At 40.2% G+C, this 20,608-nt stretch overlaps 1 protein-coding gene across 1 annotated transcript in view; it reads left to right on the forward strand.

Annotated features, from left to right (window-relative positions):
- Positions 1 to 1,107: 1,107 nt before the first annotated feature.
- The window catches only part of LOC111953145 (cadherin-7-like), a 130,217-nt gene continuing 110,716 nt past the window's right edge, over positions 1,108 to 20,608 (forward strand). Inside the window, 2 exon segments of the mRNA XM_070435402.1 lie at positions 1,108 to 1,350; positions 10,950 to 11,551. Coding sequence (XP_070291503.1) covers positions 11,306 to 11,551 — 246 coding nt within the window. The 5' untranslated portion in view covers positions 1,108 to 1,350; positions 10,950 to 11,305.

Consider the following 20,608-nt stretch of genomic DNA (forward strand, 5'->3'; position numbering starts at 1 on the left):
TCAACAATGAAGTACTGTTTTGCTGTATATTCACGGCAGCATACTGCAAATTATAGAAATTGTAGATATTGTGGTATCACTGGCTCATAGACATTTACAAATTAAATGTATATAGGAAACATCTCAGAGTGGTAGCAGGTCTTAAACCTTTCATTGTTGAATATTTAACCATGTCCATTTAATCTGATTTCTCCTGTAATCACGGACAGTTTGGAAGCTTTTGTTTAGGCCTCTAGAAGTACAAGTGATATAAAATACCTAGTATTCATTAATAATCTGTTATATACACATGCCTAGCAGCCAATCCCTTGTAAAAACTAAATATTACTGCTTAATAGTCACTTTTACAGTCTTGTACTGTGCTTCATTGCATTTAAATTATTGTAATTTATCGGAAGCTGGCATCACAATACTGGGGATATCTCAGTAAGGTACTGCCATTATCCAGATATAGTCAGAGATACAGTATATCATAAGATATCTTGTTGTAATTAGATTTTTTTTGAAGACCAGTGTATGCTTAACTACAACAACATGTTCAGCAGGCTAATGGGTACAGAAACGTTTTACTTCCTATGGCTGTCATGTGTTTTTTTTATCAACCTTGGTTGAATGCATCAACTAGTTAGTTGCACCCTCTAAATGACACAAATGTAGGCCTAAATGTAAATATCAAAATTAAAACTTGCAAAGAACAGTGAGTAATATGTCACTGGGTAATTAAAGTAAAAGGTTGTAATTGTAATTGGTACTATAAATTAGGTTACACTAACTGACTTGGTACTGTATATAAGACTACAGTAACAGTTTTGGTACCATAACATGATTACAGTCGCTGTACTGTAAATCATTTTGTTAGGTCTGGTAGTCATGCCCCAGTTCACGCCTGGCATTGTACCTTGCGCCTCTTTGTGGGAGTACCCAAAACCCTACGCAGCTGGCTGGGGAATCTCCAACTGAGCCAGCTCTGGTGCAGCCAGAGAGGAGAGGACCATCTGAATAATTTTCAGTCAGCGAAGGCACATTCGTCTGTTTGCGTGTGTGTGTGTGTGTGTGTGTGTGTGTGTGAGTGAGAGAGAGAGAGAGAGAGAGAGAGAGAGAGAGAGAGAGAGAGAGAGGGAGATGGAGATGGAGATGGAGAGGGAGGGGATTCGGGGATCGGAGTTCCTGCGCTGCATCTCTTCTAGGTTCACCAATGCGCGTTGTGGTAGAGTTATGCTATTCACCTGTGCACGATCAGGAATACGTTTGTATTACAAACTTTTCATATATTTTTTGTCATCATCACCTCTAGTGGTAGCCAACACGGAAAGAGCTCAACTTTTATAACTTACGACCTGCCAATACGAGGTAAGTTTTATCGAATCATTGAAGTTGTGAGTAAATTCAAACCTATGTTACGTGCATTTCCACCAGAGTTGTTGCTTGCAGCAGTTGAGAACGATTCCACTGGGACATGAAGTTGGCGTATGGTTAATTCATGACATTAAATTATATTTCGCTAATTCTGTCATCAGTATGCAGTGGACACAGCTTTCCTGCAGCGGCTGTTCACTGATATGTTTGTTGACCAAGCGTTTTGTGGTGAATGGTGCGTCATGGACATTTTAATGCCAAACATTTTTAACATTCGATTGAGATATCTCGCTTCCCCCGTTGCTGTCTCATTTCTCTCAACACAGTTGGAGGTGAGCGCTATAAGTGTCAGACCTATTTATGATATGCTATGGGATGTTCTTAGTCTCTAGCCTTCATCAGTTCAATGTTGGCGTAATGTAGCTATAAATGATGCGACGCTCCATTTTGGGAACATGCATGCGCAGTGTTGTTTCAAAATAACTTTATTTGTGTAGACTATTGCATGTGCACATTTAGCAGATTCATGTTAGGATTTGTTTTGTGAACGTATGGTCTTTGAATATGAATAGCACGCCACGAACTACGGTATGTATACCGTGGTCACTTATGGGGTATTTGACAGAATGTACATTATAATAGAAAAGGTAATAAAAAAGTTATAACAATTAAGGCTATCAACCTGCTTCTCTTGGCAGTGTCTGGAATGAGAAATAAACACGTCATGCATTAAAACTTATCAAGCATGAAATGCATCCTACTAATTGATCAAATGAAAAGTTATGATTGGCATGCATACCATGATGACAACAACGTATTGGTCGTTTGTCACTGCACAGTCGATACAACTACGTATGGTACTTTATAAAATGGTAGATGGGATACGCAGAGCAAACTGCATAACGCACGGACGATTCTGCCACACTTCTCCTAGACCTTGCTAAGGTGGGGACTGATCAGGGTTATTTTTATGGTGGGTGTTCCACATGGAATTCATACTTTAGATGTCATATTCATCTATATTCTTTTCAGGTTCTCCACACTGTAATTTAGGAAATTCTCATTCAATACAGGAGCAAATTAATAAGCAATGCTTTCATCATTTGAAAATGAATTTCAATTATTAATGTTGCTTGAGATTGGATTTGTTTTATTGCTATGAATCAGCCATTTTCTTGCACAACACAAATCAATCAGCTAATTTTAATTGGAGTGATGCAATTAATCAATTTGCTCTCTAATCAAATTGACTTTTGAAAAGTTTGTCTGCTGTTGCAGGTTGATATATTTTGATATTCAGAAGACTGATTCATTCATTCAATCCTCTAATTATGTCTGCCTAGATAGTTTTCACAAAACAAGCCTATGCTTTCTTAGGTTTGTGGCCCCTCCCCATCTCAGACAGTAATACTAATTTGGACTCCTTACAGTGTGTCTACCCCACTATGGAGAAGTACTCTTACACTCTCCTTCTGTGATAGTACATATTACAAACCTATAACCCACCCCATTAGATGGATTGCTTTGGCTATACTAAGGCTAAGAGGTGTGGATTGAAGCAATTGGAGGCTGATGCTTCGTAAAACCCATAGAGATTTGAAAGGCTATCTGCTCTCAGCCACTGGCAGGCTTACATCAATGAAAAGTCCTTACATTTCCTAGAAAAACACTTTTATGTGACCAAGTCACTGACTCACCTACATACAGTATCACGATTGTCCCATATGAGACCTATAGTATGGGTATTTCTTAGGTACAGCCTCCTTTACAAATAATGTTGACAACTATGCTGTATAAAATCAAAGATAGTTGGGAACAGATTTTCAATGTTTCAATACCATGGCATTGGGTTTATGAACTGATATACAAAACAACAATTGATGCATCAAATCATTCTTTACAATTTAAGCTATTATATGAAATTCTCGCTACAATAATAGTGCTCAGTGTTTGGGGTATTGAACAGTCAGACCGGTGCAGACTTTGCCACGAGGAAACCGAATCATTAGAGGATCTCTTTTGGTACTGTCCATTGGTGGATTGTTTTTGGATTCAAGTCCAGGAATGGTTGTTCTGCTATAATGTCAGGGTGCGGTTGGACCTGCAAACAGTATTGCTGGGGGATTTGAAGGACCACAGTCATTCAATAGTAAATATCATTGTGCTCTTGGGTAAACATTTTATTTTCCGGGCAATTTCGGCAGAAATGCTGCAGATGGGCAGGTTCAAGTCCCTAGGGATACACCATGGGAGAATGGAAGGATGTATTGTGAGAGGAAATTGTAGAATGATTATTTACTGGGAAGATGGAAGATCTGTGGCTGTCTGAAGTAAATATATACACAAACGTACAGTATAAATGTTTGAGGTCCTCCAATCAGAGGTGTGGGTGGGGATGGGATTATTGTATGTTTTGCGTTTCGCTATTTATACTGAACCAAAATATAAAAGCAACATACAACAATTTCAAAGGTTTTACTGAGTTACAGGTCATATGAGGAAATCAGTCAATTGAAAAAAAAACATTACGCCCTAATCTATGCATTTCACATGACTGGGAATACAGATATGCATCTTTTTGTCACAGATACCTCAAATATAATGGGCCTCACAATGGGCCTCAGAATATTGTCACGGTATTTTTGTGCATTCAAATTGCTATCGATAAAATGCAGTTGTGTTCGTTGTCCGTAGCTGATGCCTGCCCGTACCGTAATCCCACCGCCACCATGGGGTACTCTGTTTACAACGTTGACATCAGCAAACCGCTCACCCACAAGACGCCATGCACATGGTCTGCAGTTGCGAGGCCGGTTGGATGTTCTGTCAAATTCTCTAAAACCACATTGGAGGCAGCTTATGGTAGAGAAATTAACATTTAATTGACTGGAAGCAGCTCTGGTGGATATTCTTTCAGTAAACATGCCAATTGCACGCTCCCTCAAAACTTTGCACATCTGTGGCATTGTGTTATGTGACAGAACTGCACATTTTAGAGTGGCCTTTTATTGTCCCCAGCGCAAGGTGTACCTGTGTAATGATCATGCTGTTGAATTAGCTTCTTGATATGCCACACCTGTTAGGTGGATGGATTATCTTGACAAAGGACAAATGCTTACTAATAGGGATGTAAACAAATTTGTACACTAAATGTGAGAGAAATAAGCTTTTTGTACATATGGAACATTTCTGGGATAATTTTCTTTCATCTCATGAAACATGGGACCCACACTTTACATGTTGTGTTTATATTTGTGTTCAGTGTATGTTTTGGTTTCATGCTGTGAGCAGTGTGTGTGCTGGACCTGGTAGTTATGGGTGAGCTCGCTTCCATAGGGGCTTGGTTCTTCCCGCCCTTGAAAAATCCCTTTGGGCCAGGGCATTGCCAGCGTCTCGGGGCAGGTGGGGGCGAGTGCGCCCTCTGACCAGTGCACCCACGGTGGGAGCGGCCATTCGTATTGTCTTTGTATTGTGTTATTGTAATTTTAAAGAAAAAATTTATATATATATATATATATATATATATATATATATATATATATATATATATATATATATATATACTGTATATATATATACACTACCGTTCAAAAGTTTGGGGTCACTTAGAAATGTCCTTGTTTTTGAATGAAAAGCACATTTTCTGTCCATTGAAATTACATCAAATTGATCAGAAATACAGTGTAGACATTGTTAATATTGTAAATGACTATTGTAGCTGGAAACGGCTGATTTTTTATGGAATATCTACATAGGCGTAGAGGCCCATTATCAGCAACCATCACTCCTGTGTTCCAATGGCACGTTGTGTTAGCTAATCCAAGTTTATAATTTTATAAGGCTAATTGATCATTAGAAAACTATTTTGCAATTATGTTAGCACAGCTGAAAACTGTTGTTCTGATTAAAGAAGCAATAAAACTGTCCTTCTTTCGACTAGTTGAGTATCTGGAGCATCAGCATTTGTGGGTTGGATTACAGGCTCAAAATGGCCAGAAACAAAGACTTTCTTTTGAAACTCATGCAAGAAATTGAAGATCTCGTACAACGCTGTGTACTACTCCCTTCACAGAACAGCGCAAACTGGCTCTAACCAGAAGAGAAAGAGGAATCGGAGGCCCCGGTGCACAACTGAGCAAAAGTACATTAGAGCGTCTAGTTTGAGAAACAGATGCCTCACAAGTCCTCAACTGGCAGCTTCATTAAAAAGTACCCACAAAACACCAGTCTCAACGTCAACAGTGAAGAGGCGACTCCGGGATGCTGGCCTTCTTGGCAGAGTTGCAAATAAAAAGCCATATCTCAGACTGGCCAATAAAAAATTAAGATGGGCAAAAGAACGCCGACACTGGACATAGGAACTCTGCCTAGAAGGCCAGAAACCCGGAATCGCCTCTTCACTGTTGATGTTGAGACTGGTGTTCTTCAGTTTCTTGGCAATTTCTCGCATGGAATAGCTTTCATTTCTCAGAACAAGAATAGACTGACGAGTTTCAGAAGAAAGTTCTTTGTTTCTGGCCATTTTGAGCCTGTAATCCAACCCACAAATGCTGATGCTCCAGATACTCAACTAGTCGAAAGAAGGCCAGTTTTATTGCTTCTTTAATCAGAACAACAGTTTTCAGCTGTGCTAACATAATTGCAAAAGGGTTTTCTAATGATCAATTAGCCTTATAAAATTATAAACTTGGATTAGCTAACACAACGTGCCATTGGAACACAGGAGTGATGGTTGCTGATAATGAGCCTCTGTATGCCTATGTAGCTATTCCATAAAAAATCTGCCGTTTCCAGCTCCAATAGTCATTTACAACATTAACAATGTCTACACTGTATTTCTGATCAATTTGATGTAATTTCAATGGATAAAAAATGTGCTTTTCTTTCATAAACCAGGACATTTCTAAGTGACCCCAAACTTTTGAACGGTAGTGTAAATAGATGCTCCAAATGGTTCTCCACACTGAACCCTTTCTGTGGGTTGTCCCACTTGGTTACACTCTTAGAAAAAAATATTAATTGAGAAGGGGTAGGATTCTACCAAGAACCTATAGATGGGTCTGTTATGCAGTGTTTATCACCAGACCCTTACAGTCCATTCTATGGCAATACGTGATTGTGATTTGCCATTGTGTGATCGGAATGCTGCAGTGCAACTTGTTCCCTCAAAATACACAGTGACTTGGTTGAAAATTGCTCCAAATCAGCTATAGAAAAACAAGCATCTCTACTGTACTCCTTAGGGCTCTTGCGTTTTCAGTAAAACATCAGGATTATAAGATTCTGTTATTCCGTGAATAGGGAGTTGTCTCAGTGGTTTCTTTGAACCCCCTCTCTCTGTTTGCATATCAGAAAGCCAGTGCCCATACTAACCTTACTGAGCTTATACGAGCCCATAGCAATCAGACAAGGGGTCCAAGATGGAGTAGTGAAATGCAAGTGTTTACAGATTTTACCTAACACAGACAACTGGCCAGTATCGACTTTTCAGTGTTACATTTCTAGTGTTGATTCAGGAGTTAATTTCACTCTGTAAGAGTGAAATTAACACTCAGTGGTGTAAAATAAGCCTCAGTGTTGGTGTTAATGAGCATAGTTATTGTTTTACACTGTGGTGAGTAAAACAGTCCCATCAAAACCACGAGCATCATTATCATGTTTCACAGAATGCTCTACTGCGGGTAGGTTATTTTTCTAAACTAATCCAATCAGTTAGTTCGATTTATTGCACCTGTTACCGAAATGGTTGTTCCAGATTAAGTGGTTTAGGTAGTCTCCATTTTCAATTTCCATTGTCCTGACAATCATTCTGAATGCGGATTAATAAAAATACAAACTGTTGGCAATCCTAAATCTGTCTGGATTCCAATCGGAATTATGCATTAATTTGCAAGTCAGCATAATGTGACATTCAGGCCTGATGTGGTCTATAAACCAGGAGATTCCTGACACCGCTGTGTTAGAGGACATCAAAATAAGACCTTGTAATATGTAACGTATATTGTCATAGTTTTTAAAAAAGTATAACATTTGCCTAAGGACTCGCTTGGTGAAGTACATTCATGGTAGGTAACTCTATTATGGTCAGTGCAATCCAGATCCTTGGGACATCCCTACCCTTAACCCCAACCTTAACTCCTACCCTTACCCTTAAAAAGTTACCTTAACCATAACCCTAACCTTAACCATTTTACATTTTAACTTCAATGGGGTAGGGAAGTCCCAAGGATCCCGGATAGCACGGACCACTCTAAAATTCACAAACATTTTTAAGGGACCCTGGGAAATATGCAAATTAGACTTTACACCATACACCATTTCATTATATTTCACTCCACTGTAGATAGAAATTGTGTGTTTTTTTTACCCCACAGTAGAGCAAGTGCATTTTATATTTAATTCCAGATCAGAGTGAAATACTAATTAGTTCACTCCAGTGCATAGTGAAATGCCTATTGCTTTACTCCAGTGTATAGTGAAATCCTTAATATTTCACTCCAGTGTATTGTGAATTTCACACAGCCAGTGTACATTTTCTACTCAGTATAGGGTTATAGAAACAGTGTCTAAATGTTAACATTTGAACACTTTTGAAAGTGTTAAATTCACTCTGTTAAGAGCGGATGCATACTGCATACACACAGCAAAAGTGTTAGAATTAACACTACAGGGAGTAAGTTTAACACTTCCAATTTTGCTGTGTATTTGTTGTGCCCCGGTAGACACTGTGAAATCTACAAGCTATATGAAAGGGCGGAAATTAGTGATTGGTTACTAAGCACTCTTAATCCCATTGTGAGGCGGGCAAATGGGATTAGAGACCTCAGAGAGAGAGAGAGAAAGAGAGAGAGAGACCGAGACCCTTGGTACATGATGCAGATTCATATTTACTTATCACTGTCTCTCCAACACTCTAATTTCTCCCTTTTACTACTGGTATTTTAAAGCAACTAAACACCTTCCAAATCAGCGATGTGTAAGGTGATGCTTTTGTTATATCCTTTTGTTATATCCTTTTGTTATATCCTCAAGTGCAAATGGTGGAAGGACAACTTCATTCTTCAAGCAAAACAAAACAGATATTTCTCCTGTACACTGAAGGTTGTAAACATCTGCTCTTCCTCTCTCCATCCCTCTCTCTCTTGCTCCTTCTGTTTCTTATTGATGCACATAGCGTCAGCGAGCTCTTGACTCTCCCTACAATTCATTCCCAGTTCCGTTCTGTGGGGCTTTGGGTTAAGCACAATAAGAAGCATTAATTTGTCTGCTCGCCTCAGTCTGACCCTGCACTGGGCAGATCCTCTCCAACACAATACCACAGTCTCAACCTGCCTGCCTCTGCCTCTACGGCTCTCTTGGTTCTCTCTGCCCTCCAGCCAGATCTGTTCCACTTTCTACCACTACCTGCCATTAAATCGGATGCAGGAACTTGCATTTACTTACTCCCTGTGTGTGTGTGTGTGTGTGTGTGTGTGTGTGTGTGTGTGTGTGTGTGTGTGTGTGTGTGTGTGCGTGTGCGTGTGTGTGTGCGTGTGTTTTCCATTCCGTACATCATTAGGCTTTTCACATTCAGGACACAAACAGGTCACCTTGAGATGTTTGTCTGTTGGCGGGTCAAGTGGGACCCAGGGGATCCTGAGTGGTGCAGCAGTCTAAGGCACTGCATCGCTGTGCTAGAGGTGTCACAACAGACCTGGGTTCGATCCCAGGCTTTATCACGACCAGCTGTGATCAGGAGTCCCATAGGGCAGTACACAATTGGCCCAGTGTCGTCCGGGGTAGGCCATCATTGTAAATAAGAATTTGTTCTTAACTGACTTACCTAGTTACATTTTTAAAAAGCGCTCTGTTTCTTAGAAGTGAGCAATGGTTCTATGGAGCACCATTTCTACTCAAAGATTCCTTTCTCTTGGAAAGGGTTCTTTGCGGTCTGAATGGTTGCAAAGAACCTTCTTGCTAGAGGATGTCTCCACTGAAACAACCATTGATGTCGCTAAATATGAGTTGGCAGCAATTTCATCTAATTAGTCTTCTCCTTCTCTTCTTTATCTCAGTTTATACCAGGTTTGAGCAGGACTAGCATAACAGTGTGAAGGTGGAAACAGGCTGGTTGAAATTCTGTGAAGTGTCACTGCTCTTTTTGCCTCCCGAAATAAAGCCGCAGCCATGTGAAATGAAAACACTTCTGAAGCAGTGCATGATACCATCATTTATCTCTATGTGTTAATTACCAGCACTTGATAATGACTTCGTTAAGGCACGAGTGGAGCGGAGCAAATGACTTCCAGCAGGATGTGGTGTTAGCTGTTTTTATTTAGCTCCCGGGGAGAAAGAGGAGAAAACACAATGAGTGCTTAGAGACTGTGTGGGAAGAGAGAGGACATTGCATGCCAAGGTAATTATCTCCATTGGCCAAGGCATCTGCCTATAGTCTACAGGAGGAGAGAAAAAGACAGGTCAGAGAGGAAACAGACGTATGCATGGTCAAGAGTCTCAGTTTCTGTTTCTTAAGAGCTCGCTTTCAGTTTCAGTAGTCCTCTTGGGATTTGTTGGTGTGAGTTTTCTTCTGGCTGACTTGAATTGGTAAGTCAAGTGATATTTGGTCATGTACCCAGTGAATGGATTGACTTTCGCGTTTTCACACTCTCGTTACATTCTTTTATGGCTAAGCCTGCTCAGCTCTCAACTAGATAACAAGTCACAGTATACTGCTCAGGTAATTCTCCAATGGTGGTGTCGCTGGGATGTGGTGTGATATATGCTTAGACAACAATCGATCATAATAAGCCTATTTCACTACTTCCACTAGTTCCTAATGGCATGATTGGTCGTTGGTAGTCAATCCCATGCAGCAGCATGATGGTGGCTGAGTGACTGAGGCAGAGATCGCGTTGCATGCTCATACGGCGCTCCGTAGTCCACACACACACAAACTGCTGGGAGTAGAGGTCAGAACACGAACCGGTCCGTCATGTTGCTGACAGCTCAGATTTATTTTTAATCTTGTGGATGAGGGCTTGCCAAACAGATCAGGTGCCTTGTTAGTGTTGTGTGGGGAACCATAGCGGTATTACTTTGTGCCCTTCTACAAAGAAAATGTAACAAAATAACGACCTTGGAAAAGGTAAATCTGCAGTAATGTGAATTCAGCACGAAAGAAGGCTGAACGACACTTAATTGTTATTCCTACCGCCCACTATTTTTTTCCCTGTATGTGGAAATCACTTTGCTTGTGTACATAGATAAGCCAGGTCATTTTGCTCCAATATTCTTGTTAACATTTGACCTCACTCAATTTGGTTTATGTTGGGAATGGGAATGTACAGTGTAGGTTAGTACGTAGAACGTTATGGGCCCTTGAAGGATACTATGTTAATTGTATTTACCATATTTACTGTCTATTCATTTTTGTTCGATTTCTTTATCAGTGGTTGAAAAATGTAATTATCATTGCATCAGCAAGCACATTACTTAGTGTCTAAAGTGACTGCGGTCACTGAGGCAATTTCGCTGATGGCAGTTTCTCCCTCTCTCTCTAACTCTCTCTCTCTCTCTCTCTCTCTCTCGCTCTCCTCATCCCTTTGTTCTGATAGGTGCCAATTACTCCACCCCTGTGGTGAAGAAGCAAGCTTCCCCATCGCCATTGACCCTCAATCTACCCCCAATGTCAACCCTCTATCTCCAAAGTGGAGGGAATTACCACAGCTTTTGTCTACAATCAAGACCAATGAACAGCAGCACCACTCCAATACCCAGAGCTTGACTTTTTCCCTTTTCTTCAATCCAAGTACTCTCTTCTTCAGGGTTGTATCCACGGTCTTCTTCTTTTTCTTTTTGGCAAAACATTGGTTCAGGAGGACAGTGGGGATCAGGCCCTGAGGGTTTTGACATTTCTCCGCTGTGTGATTTTTCTCTCTCCTGGTCTTGTTGCTTGTTGGAGGGGGCCTAAATGAGGTGGTGTGGCTCAGGAAGTGTGTGGAGAGCAGGTGCTCTCCTGGCACTGCTGCTTCCCCTCTGGGAGCTGGGCTGCTGGGGGTTGATCTCTGCCTCTGGGGCCTCTGGGACACAGAACCAGGCCCAACACACTGCTGGAGGCCCATGGGAGCTGCTTCGCAGGCACAAACGCAGCTGGGTATGGAACCAATTCTTTGTCCTGGAGGAGTACACAGGTGAAGAACCGCTGTATGTTGGCAAGGTAAGTGTTTGCACTTCATGTGTATTTATATAGCAGTTTGGATGAGAAACAAACAATAGATATTGTTTAACTGCACCATGTTTTTAGATAACAATTTACAAGATTTCATCACTCTGATCACTAGGAAAACATGTAGAATACGTCAAAATAAGTCACTCTGATTGCTTATTTGTTTTGTTAAACACATCCATTCTATTTATAGAATTTGTCATTTTAAGCTCATGTTTCAGTCATGTGTTGCTTGTCTCTCAAGTTTATTGCATTCCAAACAGGTTGAAAAAAATATACATTATTTTTTCAATAATTAGAGTAAGTGATCATTTGAACCATTAATCACACAATGCTGTTTTTATTTTTTTTTATTACATGTTGCACTCTCTCTTTTAAACTGTATTAGTGTATCAGCAACTCACAACGGGTGCCAGTAACCACAGCTCATTTCAGCACCACATTTAAGCAGACAGCTCCCTCTCAGTGAGGGCCTGAGCTCAAATTGGGCAGATGGGCCTCATTTGCATTTCCTGGATTTCTGTTTTCTTGAGGAATTTCGTGGTCTTATAATCAAATCAGGTTTCAGCTTTCCGCTCATCTGCAGGATAATTGCTCAGGTCTGCATGTGTTTGCAGGCTCTGCACTCACAAACACACTTCCTGACAGTCTCTGAACTAGATAAGTGGTTCCAGCAGCAGGAATTAGGATAGTTGTGACTCTCCCATTATCTCCCATTGAGTGCTGGAGAAATGTTATGGATAGGAAGCCAAATCACAATGTGTATCCTTAGTGTTAGTGAAACCTTTATGTAGTATACTGCATATACTGGCCTCAGTGATTATGTGTATTTACTATGGTTGTGGTATGCATTTTATTTTTCTTTATTTGTAGTCTTTGTTAGTCATTTGATTGGTTTCTTTGTACAATGTTGACCTTTTAAAGTTGGAATGAGAGCGGTGCAGAAGGTCAATCTGGGCCACTGAGTTGAACCTGAGATTTGTGTACGTGAAGTCAAAGTTTCTTCTCTGACTCGTACACCTCCAGTACGATAAAGTTAAGTGCATAAAAGCACCTTTTTCATTACCCTCCAAGCACTCGGTCAGGCTTGTACACTGTAGAAATAGTAGCATCAAAACACAAAAAACTGTCACTCATACAATCAAGTGGTTAAGAAATACAAATGGTCTATAGCCTAAATATTGATTGAGGATAAGGGCCTATGGAGAATATTTTTTTTGTGGAATAACACTTTATGCTTTGTTTAGACAGATTAGAAACAGGAGGAGACAGAGGAGTCAAAGTGGGACAGGCAGAAGCGGGAATTGAACCCCTGACTTCCGGGGCAGTAAAATGGCACATTTCATTGTAGTCTCATTGGAATATTACCCACTCAACCACTCAGCCACACTGTAAACATAAATTCTGGGGTAAATTGAAATTGACAAAAAAAAAAACATACTTATTAAAAAAATGTACCCTTTAATTAAATAGGCAAGTCAGTTAAGGATAAATTATTATTTACAATGATGGTCTACACCGGCCAAACCCGGACGACGCTGGGCCAATTGTGCACCCCCCCATGGGACTCCCAATTACGTCCGACTGTGATACAGCCTGGAATCGAACCAGGGTGTCTGTAGTGACGCCTCTAGCACTGAGATGCAGTGCCTTAGACCACTGCACCACTCAGGAGCCCAACAATCTGTTCATTTCATTCCTTTTCTGGTAGTGCTCCAAGTTCCTGGCAAGGTGTTACACACTTAAGTATTGTTACAACACACCATGTAATGTTTCAAAACATCTCAGGAGGATGTGTTTCAATACTCCAGCAAGAAGGTTTTGTCTCCTTCGCAATGGTGGCAGTTCAGTTGCCACTAGTTTTGGTTTTACAAAACACTTCATTTTAACACTCTTCAGTGTCAACGGAGACAAGGTCCACAGCTTTTAATAGGAAGCTTTTGTAGGTATTTAAGAAGCATGGGCAATTATTCATCCATTTGAATCATCTTTCAGGATACAAGAGGATCTGAGATTTTTGCCTGCCTCAAACCTTAACTTCTCACCCGCTCGCATGGCTGACCAATCAGATCTGTTTTTTCCTAGAGGTGATGCATGTTGCCCAGGAGCAAAAGGGACTGTCACGTTAGGTGTCATGACACTGTTTCTGACATGACAGGAAGTTCTGACCTCGTGGCTGAGGTCAGAACTTTGCGTTCATTTGTTTTTTTGTTTTATGGACTTCAAGTGAGAACCTAAGTGAATGTTATCATAAAACATGTATATATTTAATGCAATACCGTAGGTATTTCATAAGGCCTTAGTTTGAGGGCCTAGTTTTCCCCTAATACAGGGGCCTGAAACTCACTTTGAACCAAAACCAAGCCCGTCATTATCATATTTCCAAGCATACTCTACTGCAGGTTGATTTCTATCTTTTTTTATGTGTTTTTGCTTGTACATTGATTGATACATCTTATGCTAAACAAAGATAAATAACATACATTTTTCTAAACTAATCTAATCTGTTAGTTAGAATTTTTTTTACCCGTTACTGAAATGGTTGTTCCAGTTTGAATGGTTAATGTAGTATCCTTACAATGTTCCTAACTCTGGCAGGCATTCTGAATTCAAGTTGTAGGTGAAGAAGAGCTTCAACTGTTTGCGAGCCAACTCTGGGTGGATTCCAATATGATTTACACATCACTTTGCAAGCCAGCAAAATATGACTTGCAGGTAGGGTTGCAAAAATTTGGGAGCTTTCCTGAAATTCCCAGGTTTCCCAGAACTCCCAGGTGGAATATATCTCGAATCCGGAGTCCTTCAACCAGGATATCTGGGTATTTTGGATAAGTTACTGGAAGTTTGCAAACTCTACTTGATGTGGCCTGTAAATAATCAGTGTGCGATATGTAATTTATTGTCATAAGTTTAATTTTAATGATAACATTCACATAGAAACTCACTTTTTGAAGGCCACAGGATTGGAAAGGAATGAATTCAACAACCATGTATCTGTCACAAAAAAATTATAGTCATGGTTGGTAACTCTAGAATTCACTCAAAAGACAAGGCACTCTGGGAAATATTTGAATAGGTTTTACACTAAGTAGTGTATTAATTTAACACTGGTTCCAGTGTGTATATGGTCCCACTCTTTCAGTATTGATTCAACACTCTCAGTGTTAATTTAATTTAAGACTGGTTCCAGTGTGTATATTGCCCACTCTTTCGGTGTTGATTTAACACTCTCAGTATTAATTTAATACTGGAGAATTTGCTGTGATAGTCCTCCTATTTATGTAATGAAGAAGAACTTATTGTGTCTCCATATTGATATGTATGCTTGCACTCAAAGAAACAAAGTGGCCACTTACTAGATGCAACATATTTTGAATGATTGGTGGAATTGCAATTTATCCGTCTTTATGTGAATTGCCAAAATTAATAACAGTGATAATCCCAAAATAATGTAGTGTGATTTCTTGTACATAATCATCTTAATCATCATTATTTTGGACATTTCTGTACATGCAATGCTTGAGTCAGAATATCTCAACACTGGTCGGCTGTTGGTTATTACACAGTAAGTCCCTCTTAATAATGATGTATACTGAGTCAATAGTGCCACTGTGCCAGCCATGGATAGCCATAATTTGGCATCTGTGTGCAAACAATCCGACAGACCCCCCTAGTTGGATCTGGTCATTTGTCTAAGCAGAAGCAGGGGGATATATGATATAATGTGGGGGAAATGGGAAGTCATCACTTTGGCCTGGCTGATCCCGCCGCTGCTGCATCTGCAGCCCTGCTTGGCTTTAATGGATTCTGTCAGATTGTGAAATTCAGAACCAAATGTCTCATTATGCCTTGGCACTGTGCCTGGGGTAAGTGCACTGGCCTAGAATCAGCTGCAGTCACAGCAAGCCGGCGAAAAACATACATTAAAGACTCAAAACTACACAGTGTCGTCTGAAAATTGGTGACGCATATTTAAGCAAGTGGGAATGGTGTTGTCGGAGTAGTGCTTACACTTAACAGATGCTCGGCGGTAAACATGACATAATTGCAGTGATTATGTGCGGTGATTATCGTTTTGTGCACAGGGTGTTCGAGTTACTAAATATTTGCAAGTACCAGTGTGGAGTCTGGGCTGAATTAGTGATCTAAGTAGGCATGCAATTCGGTATCACTTTTATTCCTAATTAGTCGAGTCAACTTTTATCTCTAAGCTTTCATTTTGTGTCTTGTCTGTGTTTACCAGAACGTGTACAGAAATCACAGTTTCTGAGCAATTTTACAAACTTCTGAAAAACATTATACTGACTTTGTTGATGAGCTCCTACCACGGCAGTGTCCTCCTTTCCCATAGGTCTGTTCACGTTTCAGTGGCTACAGTGCTTTGCCCATCAACCCTCGGGGCAAGCAGAGCGCCCGTTCACGTCAAATGGACCATCGTAGGGCACAACAGACAGGACCCTTGTGCTGCGTCTAGCTTATTTTTAGAGCCTGTTTTCAGAAACTGAAAGCCTGAATAACCATCCAATTAATGGATGGACTTATTTCCCTTTTCTTCCTTTAATGGCTGCTTTCAGGGCAGTATTATGAAGCCTTTCCCCTGCCAAACACACAACTATGGGCCTTTGTCCATGTGAATAGAGAAGCACAAGGAGAGGCAGGAGATCGGAAAACATCTGTGGATGAGCAGCTGGAAATTTGAGCTAAAGCAGACTTGTACTGAGTTCACGAAGTACAAAGTACACATGCTCTATCAACATGTAGTCTGTAACTTGAAAACAAGTGGATCTGAAACTTGGGTTTTACTGATCACCACCAGTTGCGATGCGAAATGTTTTTCCCTCTTTAGTTCTTGGCTGAATCATTCCTACTCTGGTGGCAAATAAACTTCAATAACTAAGCCTATAGCGAAAGTCATTACATTTTTGAAGAAAACACGCACGCGCGCACGCATGCACACACACACACAGGATGATACCCATGCTAGCTCCCTCATTAGCATTCTGTTAGAGGTTCCCTTTCAAATAGATTAGTGTCATAAAGCCCGGTATGCTACACCATGCCTCCACTGAGGGGTCAGTCCCAATCTTATCTAATCACTATCTCCACTCATTTACCACAAACAGGGAGGCAAAGCTGGCTAGTGGAAGGGGCCGCATGCGCTAGCTAAAGAGGAGGGAAGATGAGAGAATTTGAGCTGACGGGGGGGTCATCATATCCTAGGAACTACCCCAGGGAGAGGGTATGGGAGTGGGGGAGCTCATCATGGAGCCTGGGGCCTCTGGGAATGTTGTGTTAGTGGGGGTTTGGAAGGCAACACTATGCTATTATCCAGGGAATGAAAATAGATGCTGATAGTGGTGCACCTTTTAAAGGACTAGTTGTGGCAGAAAAATAATATTCTGTTAGGACTTTTTTTGATAGTCTTCTCCAAAATACAGTATAAAACGCAGACACTCTTTCACTTCACCCTTTATTTGTGACTGATGCGTCAGTGTACACACTATAAGAAACTATTTAACTTCTCTTTGTCTTGAGAGATGGGGCAGAAGACATCGGGGCTTTAGGGGGCTGAGGCAGGTATGTCCCCTGGGGAATGAGAGTGCAAGGTACAGAGCAGAGGATCACTGTTGACCTATCACCTTGCCACGAGAAGCATCCTTTGGGCTTGATTTTTCCACTTTATGGTACACAGCTGGTAGGGTTGCTAAGAAACAGAGGTAGAGAGAAGAGCTAAATCATTGCTGACTAGTTCCATTCTAGTTTGTTTGATGCCCCCTAGTAAAACGGTATCTTGCTCATATGAAGGGAACCCAAGAGGGATGGATGGTGTGTCTTGGGAATTGTTTGTTTATCATAGGTTATATTATGGTTTGAGGTATGGTTAGAGGTAGGGGATTGAGTTGTTGAAATTGTTGAAGTTCTATATTGACTTTTAGGGATCCAAACTAGTAAGACCTTGAATTTTTGATAAGGTGTCCTCAGCCTTTTGTTGAAAGTAATGTATGACAACAAAGACAAAGGGAATGTATATTATGCTTCAATTCAAGTTCACACACACACACACACACACACACACACACACACACACACACACACACACACACACACACACACACTGTCCTGTAATGGTCTTGCCTGTTATCTTCCGAGAAATTGACAATGTTGGCTCAGGGGAGACTTTGGATCAATCAACTTATAATTTTTTTCATAGCTGTTGGGCCTCAAGAAAATAAGTTATTTGAATGATTAAAATACACAAAATTGTGACAGACAGGGTTGATTTGGTCTTATGTAGCAACATTTTAAGTAGTTTTTTTAACGTTGAATAAAAGTAGAGCTAGAAAATGGTATATCATACACTATAGAACAATGAGAAAGTAATTCTGATTTGAAAGTTGATAAACTTGTAACCCCATTTTGAGAAAATGGCCCTTGAATGTTTTAATACACCTACTGGAGAGCTCTTCTTTGTCTACACCACACCAATCTCTGTAAGGATTCACATGTGAGGCCATGTGCTAAACAGAGAGAGTACGGTAGTGTACTAAACAACCAAAGATATCAAGACTAAAGGCTGGTTTATACTAGGTCTATTGACATGTCTGTATACAGTTGTCACAGTGACATCATGAACATTCTATAGTCGTCTGACATCAAACTTGTCGTTGTCGTTTAAAACAAATATAAACACAAAAACAACAAATCAAATCAAATGTATTTATATAGCCCTTCTTACATCAGCTGATATATCAAAGTGGCTGCATGACATCAGCAGCATGGTGGTCCAAAATAGCATAACTGTTGTATTTTAACACCAGTAAACCATCCGTTTAAAAATGTATGTTGTATATGTCAATCTAGCAAACCAGGCGACTAAAAGCAACTTTCTGAACAATGTTTTGGTTAGTTTCTAGCTTATTAGGTAGCTAGCTAGCTAACGTTTAGTTAGCTGGCTAGCCAGTTCAAATAATGACCATATCATATAGCTGACAACGTCTTAACCTGAGCTCATTTGTATTCATTATTACAGGAAAATAAACTCAAAACAAGATCATTATTTATAATTTAATGGCAAGCTAATTACAGAAAATAGCTTACGGTTGTGAGTGTGACGAAATAAAAGCAGGGTATTCTACCGAATAATTTTAGAACTTGGACACTGTCTCGTTGGCCTAACGCTATATCCTTATTTGACTTTCGTGCAGGCCATGTTGTTCTTCACATTAACATCTCTGGTGAACACACACTATATCAAATAAAATCTAAGTTTATTTTTTACACATGCACAGGATGCAGAAGGTGTAAACGGTACAGTGAAATGTTTACTTGTATAGTGGAATCTTTTGTTTAGACATTTAGCTAGCTAGCTAAACAATGAACCATAATCCTAACTCATAATGTTACTACCCCGCATGAATCTACAGGTAGCTAAAGATAACCAACTAGGTTCAATGTTAGCTAACTAGCTAACATTAGGCTATTACTAGCAATGCAAATGGCTCTGAGATACGAATAATATTACTACACAAATAATACACGTAATGTTAGCTAGAGAACCAGCCCGCTAACATTAGCTAGCTAGCTAACGGTACGTTTGAACTTGCAATGAAAATTACTTTCTGACAAAATTAGAAAAGTATGATATTTGAAAATGTAGCTAGCTAGACTCTCTTACGTGTGTATAGGGATGAACGCTTCTCCCTCCTTGTCATGGATACCTTGGTTGCCCTTAGTTTGAAGATGTAATCTGGAGACAGGTGTTTTATACAACAGCCTTCTGTCTCTTTTCGACTCTCTCCACATATTTGCAATCAAACGCCTGAATTTTCTCCACCTCCTTAGCTATCATACTCATGCTTCCACTGGTCATTCCACTGATTTCAAACCTCAGTCCTCCAGAAAGTGGAGAGCATTAGCAACACTTTTGCAGTTCTTCGTAATATTGTTCAAAAAAGCTGCATTAGAAAGGCTTACCTACACATATATAGCAGCTCATGTTATAGACAGAAGCGTGCTACATGGCAGACCAATCCGAACTCATCTCTCGGGCATGCCCAGCCCATCCATTATCTCAGCCATGGCTAGCGGGAAGGTTCCTCACTTTTTCCGTGGCTAAAACAACTACGCTCGTAATTTAACAATTGTATTTGTATTTACAAATGGCATATGTTTGTTATTAAAGCACATGAAAGTTCACATGTTTCAGAAGGCATTTCTTCTGTTTACGTTCAAATTCCTCTCCTGTGAAGTAGTGATGCTCGACATAAGCCTTGTTTCCTGAAACGAGTCCCAATTACACTATAGCTTGAGATGAATAGGAGTCAATTTGCCCTGTCATTAGCTTTTTTCCCTCTAAATAGAATTAGACAATGAATTTGAGGCGTCATTTTTCATGGAATGACTAATCAGATTACGGTATCAACATTAATTTTCAGACAAGTGTCTGTTTGTAATTAAACAAGTTTGATCTGGGTGTATCAAATACCGGACCAGGAAGCCATGTTGTATAATGCACTATTAAATAGAAACCATTTTGGAAATTGATCCACATCGTCAGTGAGTCTTTCAGGTATATGCTGGCAGCCTGTTACATAATATATTATCTCTTTAAAATTCACAAGTTGTGAATACTTGCTATGGTATCGACAGTTCAGTGTTGTCTTGCTTTGATTTTGCATTGATATGTCAGGCTATTTCTTTCACTGTCAATACTGTAGGTGTTATTCTTGCCTCTTCAGCCTGAATTAAGTTGTGTCCTGAAGTGGTTTGTTGGAAAGAGTTTGTGTGAAGTCATCCTATTCTTGGAATGAGGCCCATTCATTTTCAGTGGGGGAGATGAGTCCATTGTCTGGCAGCGGTAAATTATGCCCTTGGCTGCAGCTAGCTAGGCAAAGCAAAGACTATGGGATGATTCAGAAATGGATTGGACTATGATCTAAGGTTCTTGTTGAGTTCTGTGTGACTGTTCCTGAAATCCCACAGAAGGAATGTTTAAGTCGATAGAATGATTTACTGTGTTTCTTCGACAGGGGATAAATGCATTCACTT

This window comes from Salvelinus sp. IW2-2015, linkage group LG27 (assembly GCF_002910315.2).
Source record: "Salvelinus sp. IW2-2015 linkage group LG27, ASM291031v2, whole genome shotgun sequence".
Taxonomy (NCBI): Eukaryota; Metazoa; Chordata; class Actinopteri; order Salmoniformes; family Salmonidae; genus Salvelinus; species Salvelinus sp. IW2-2015.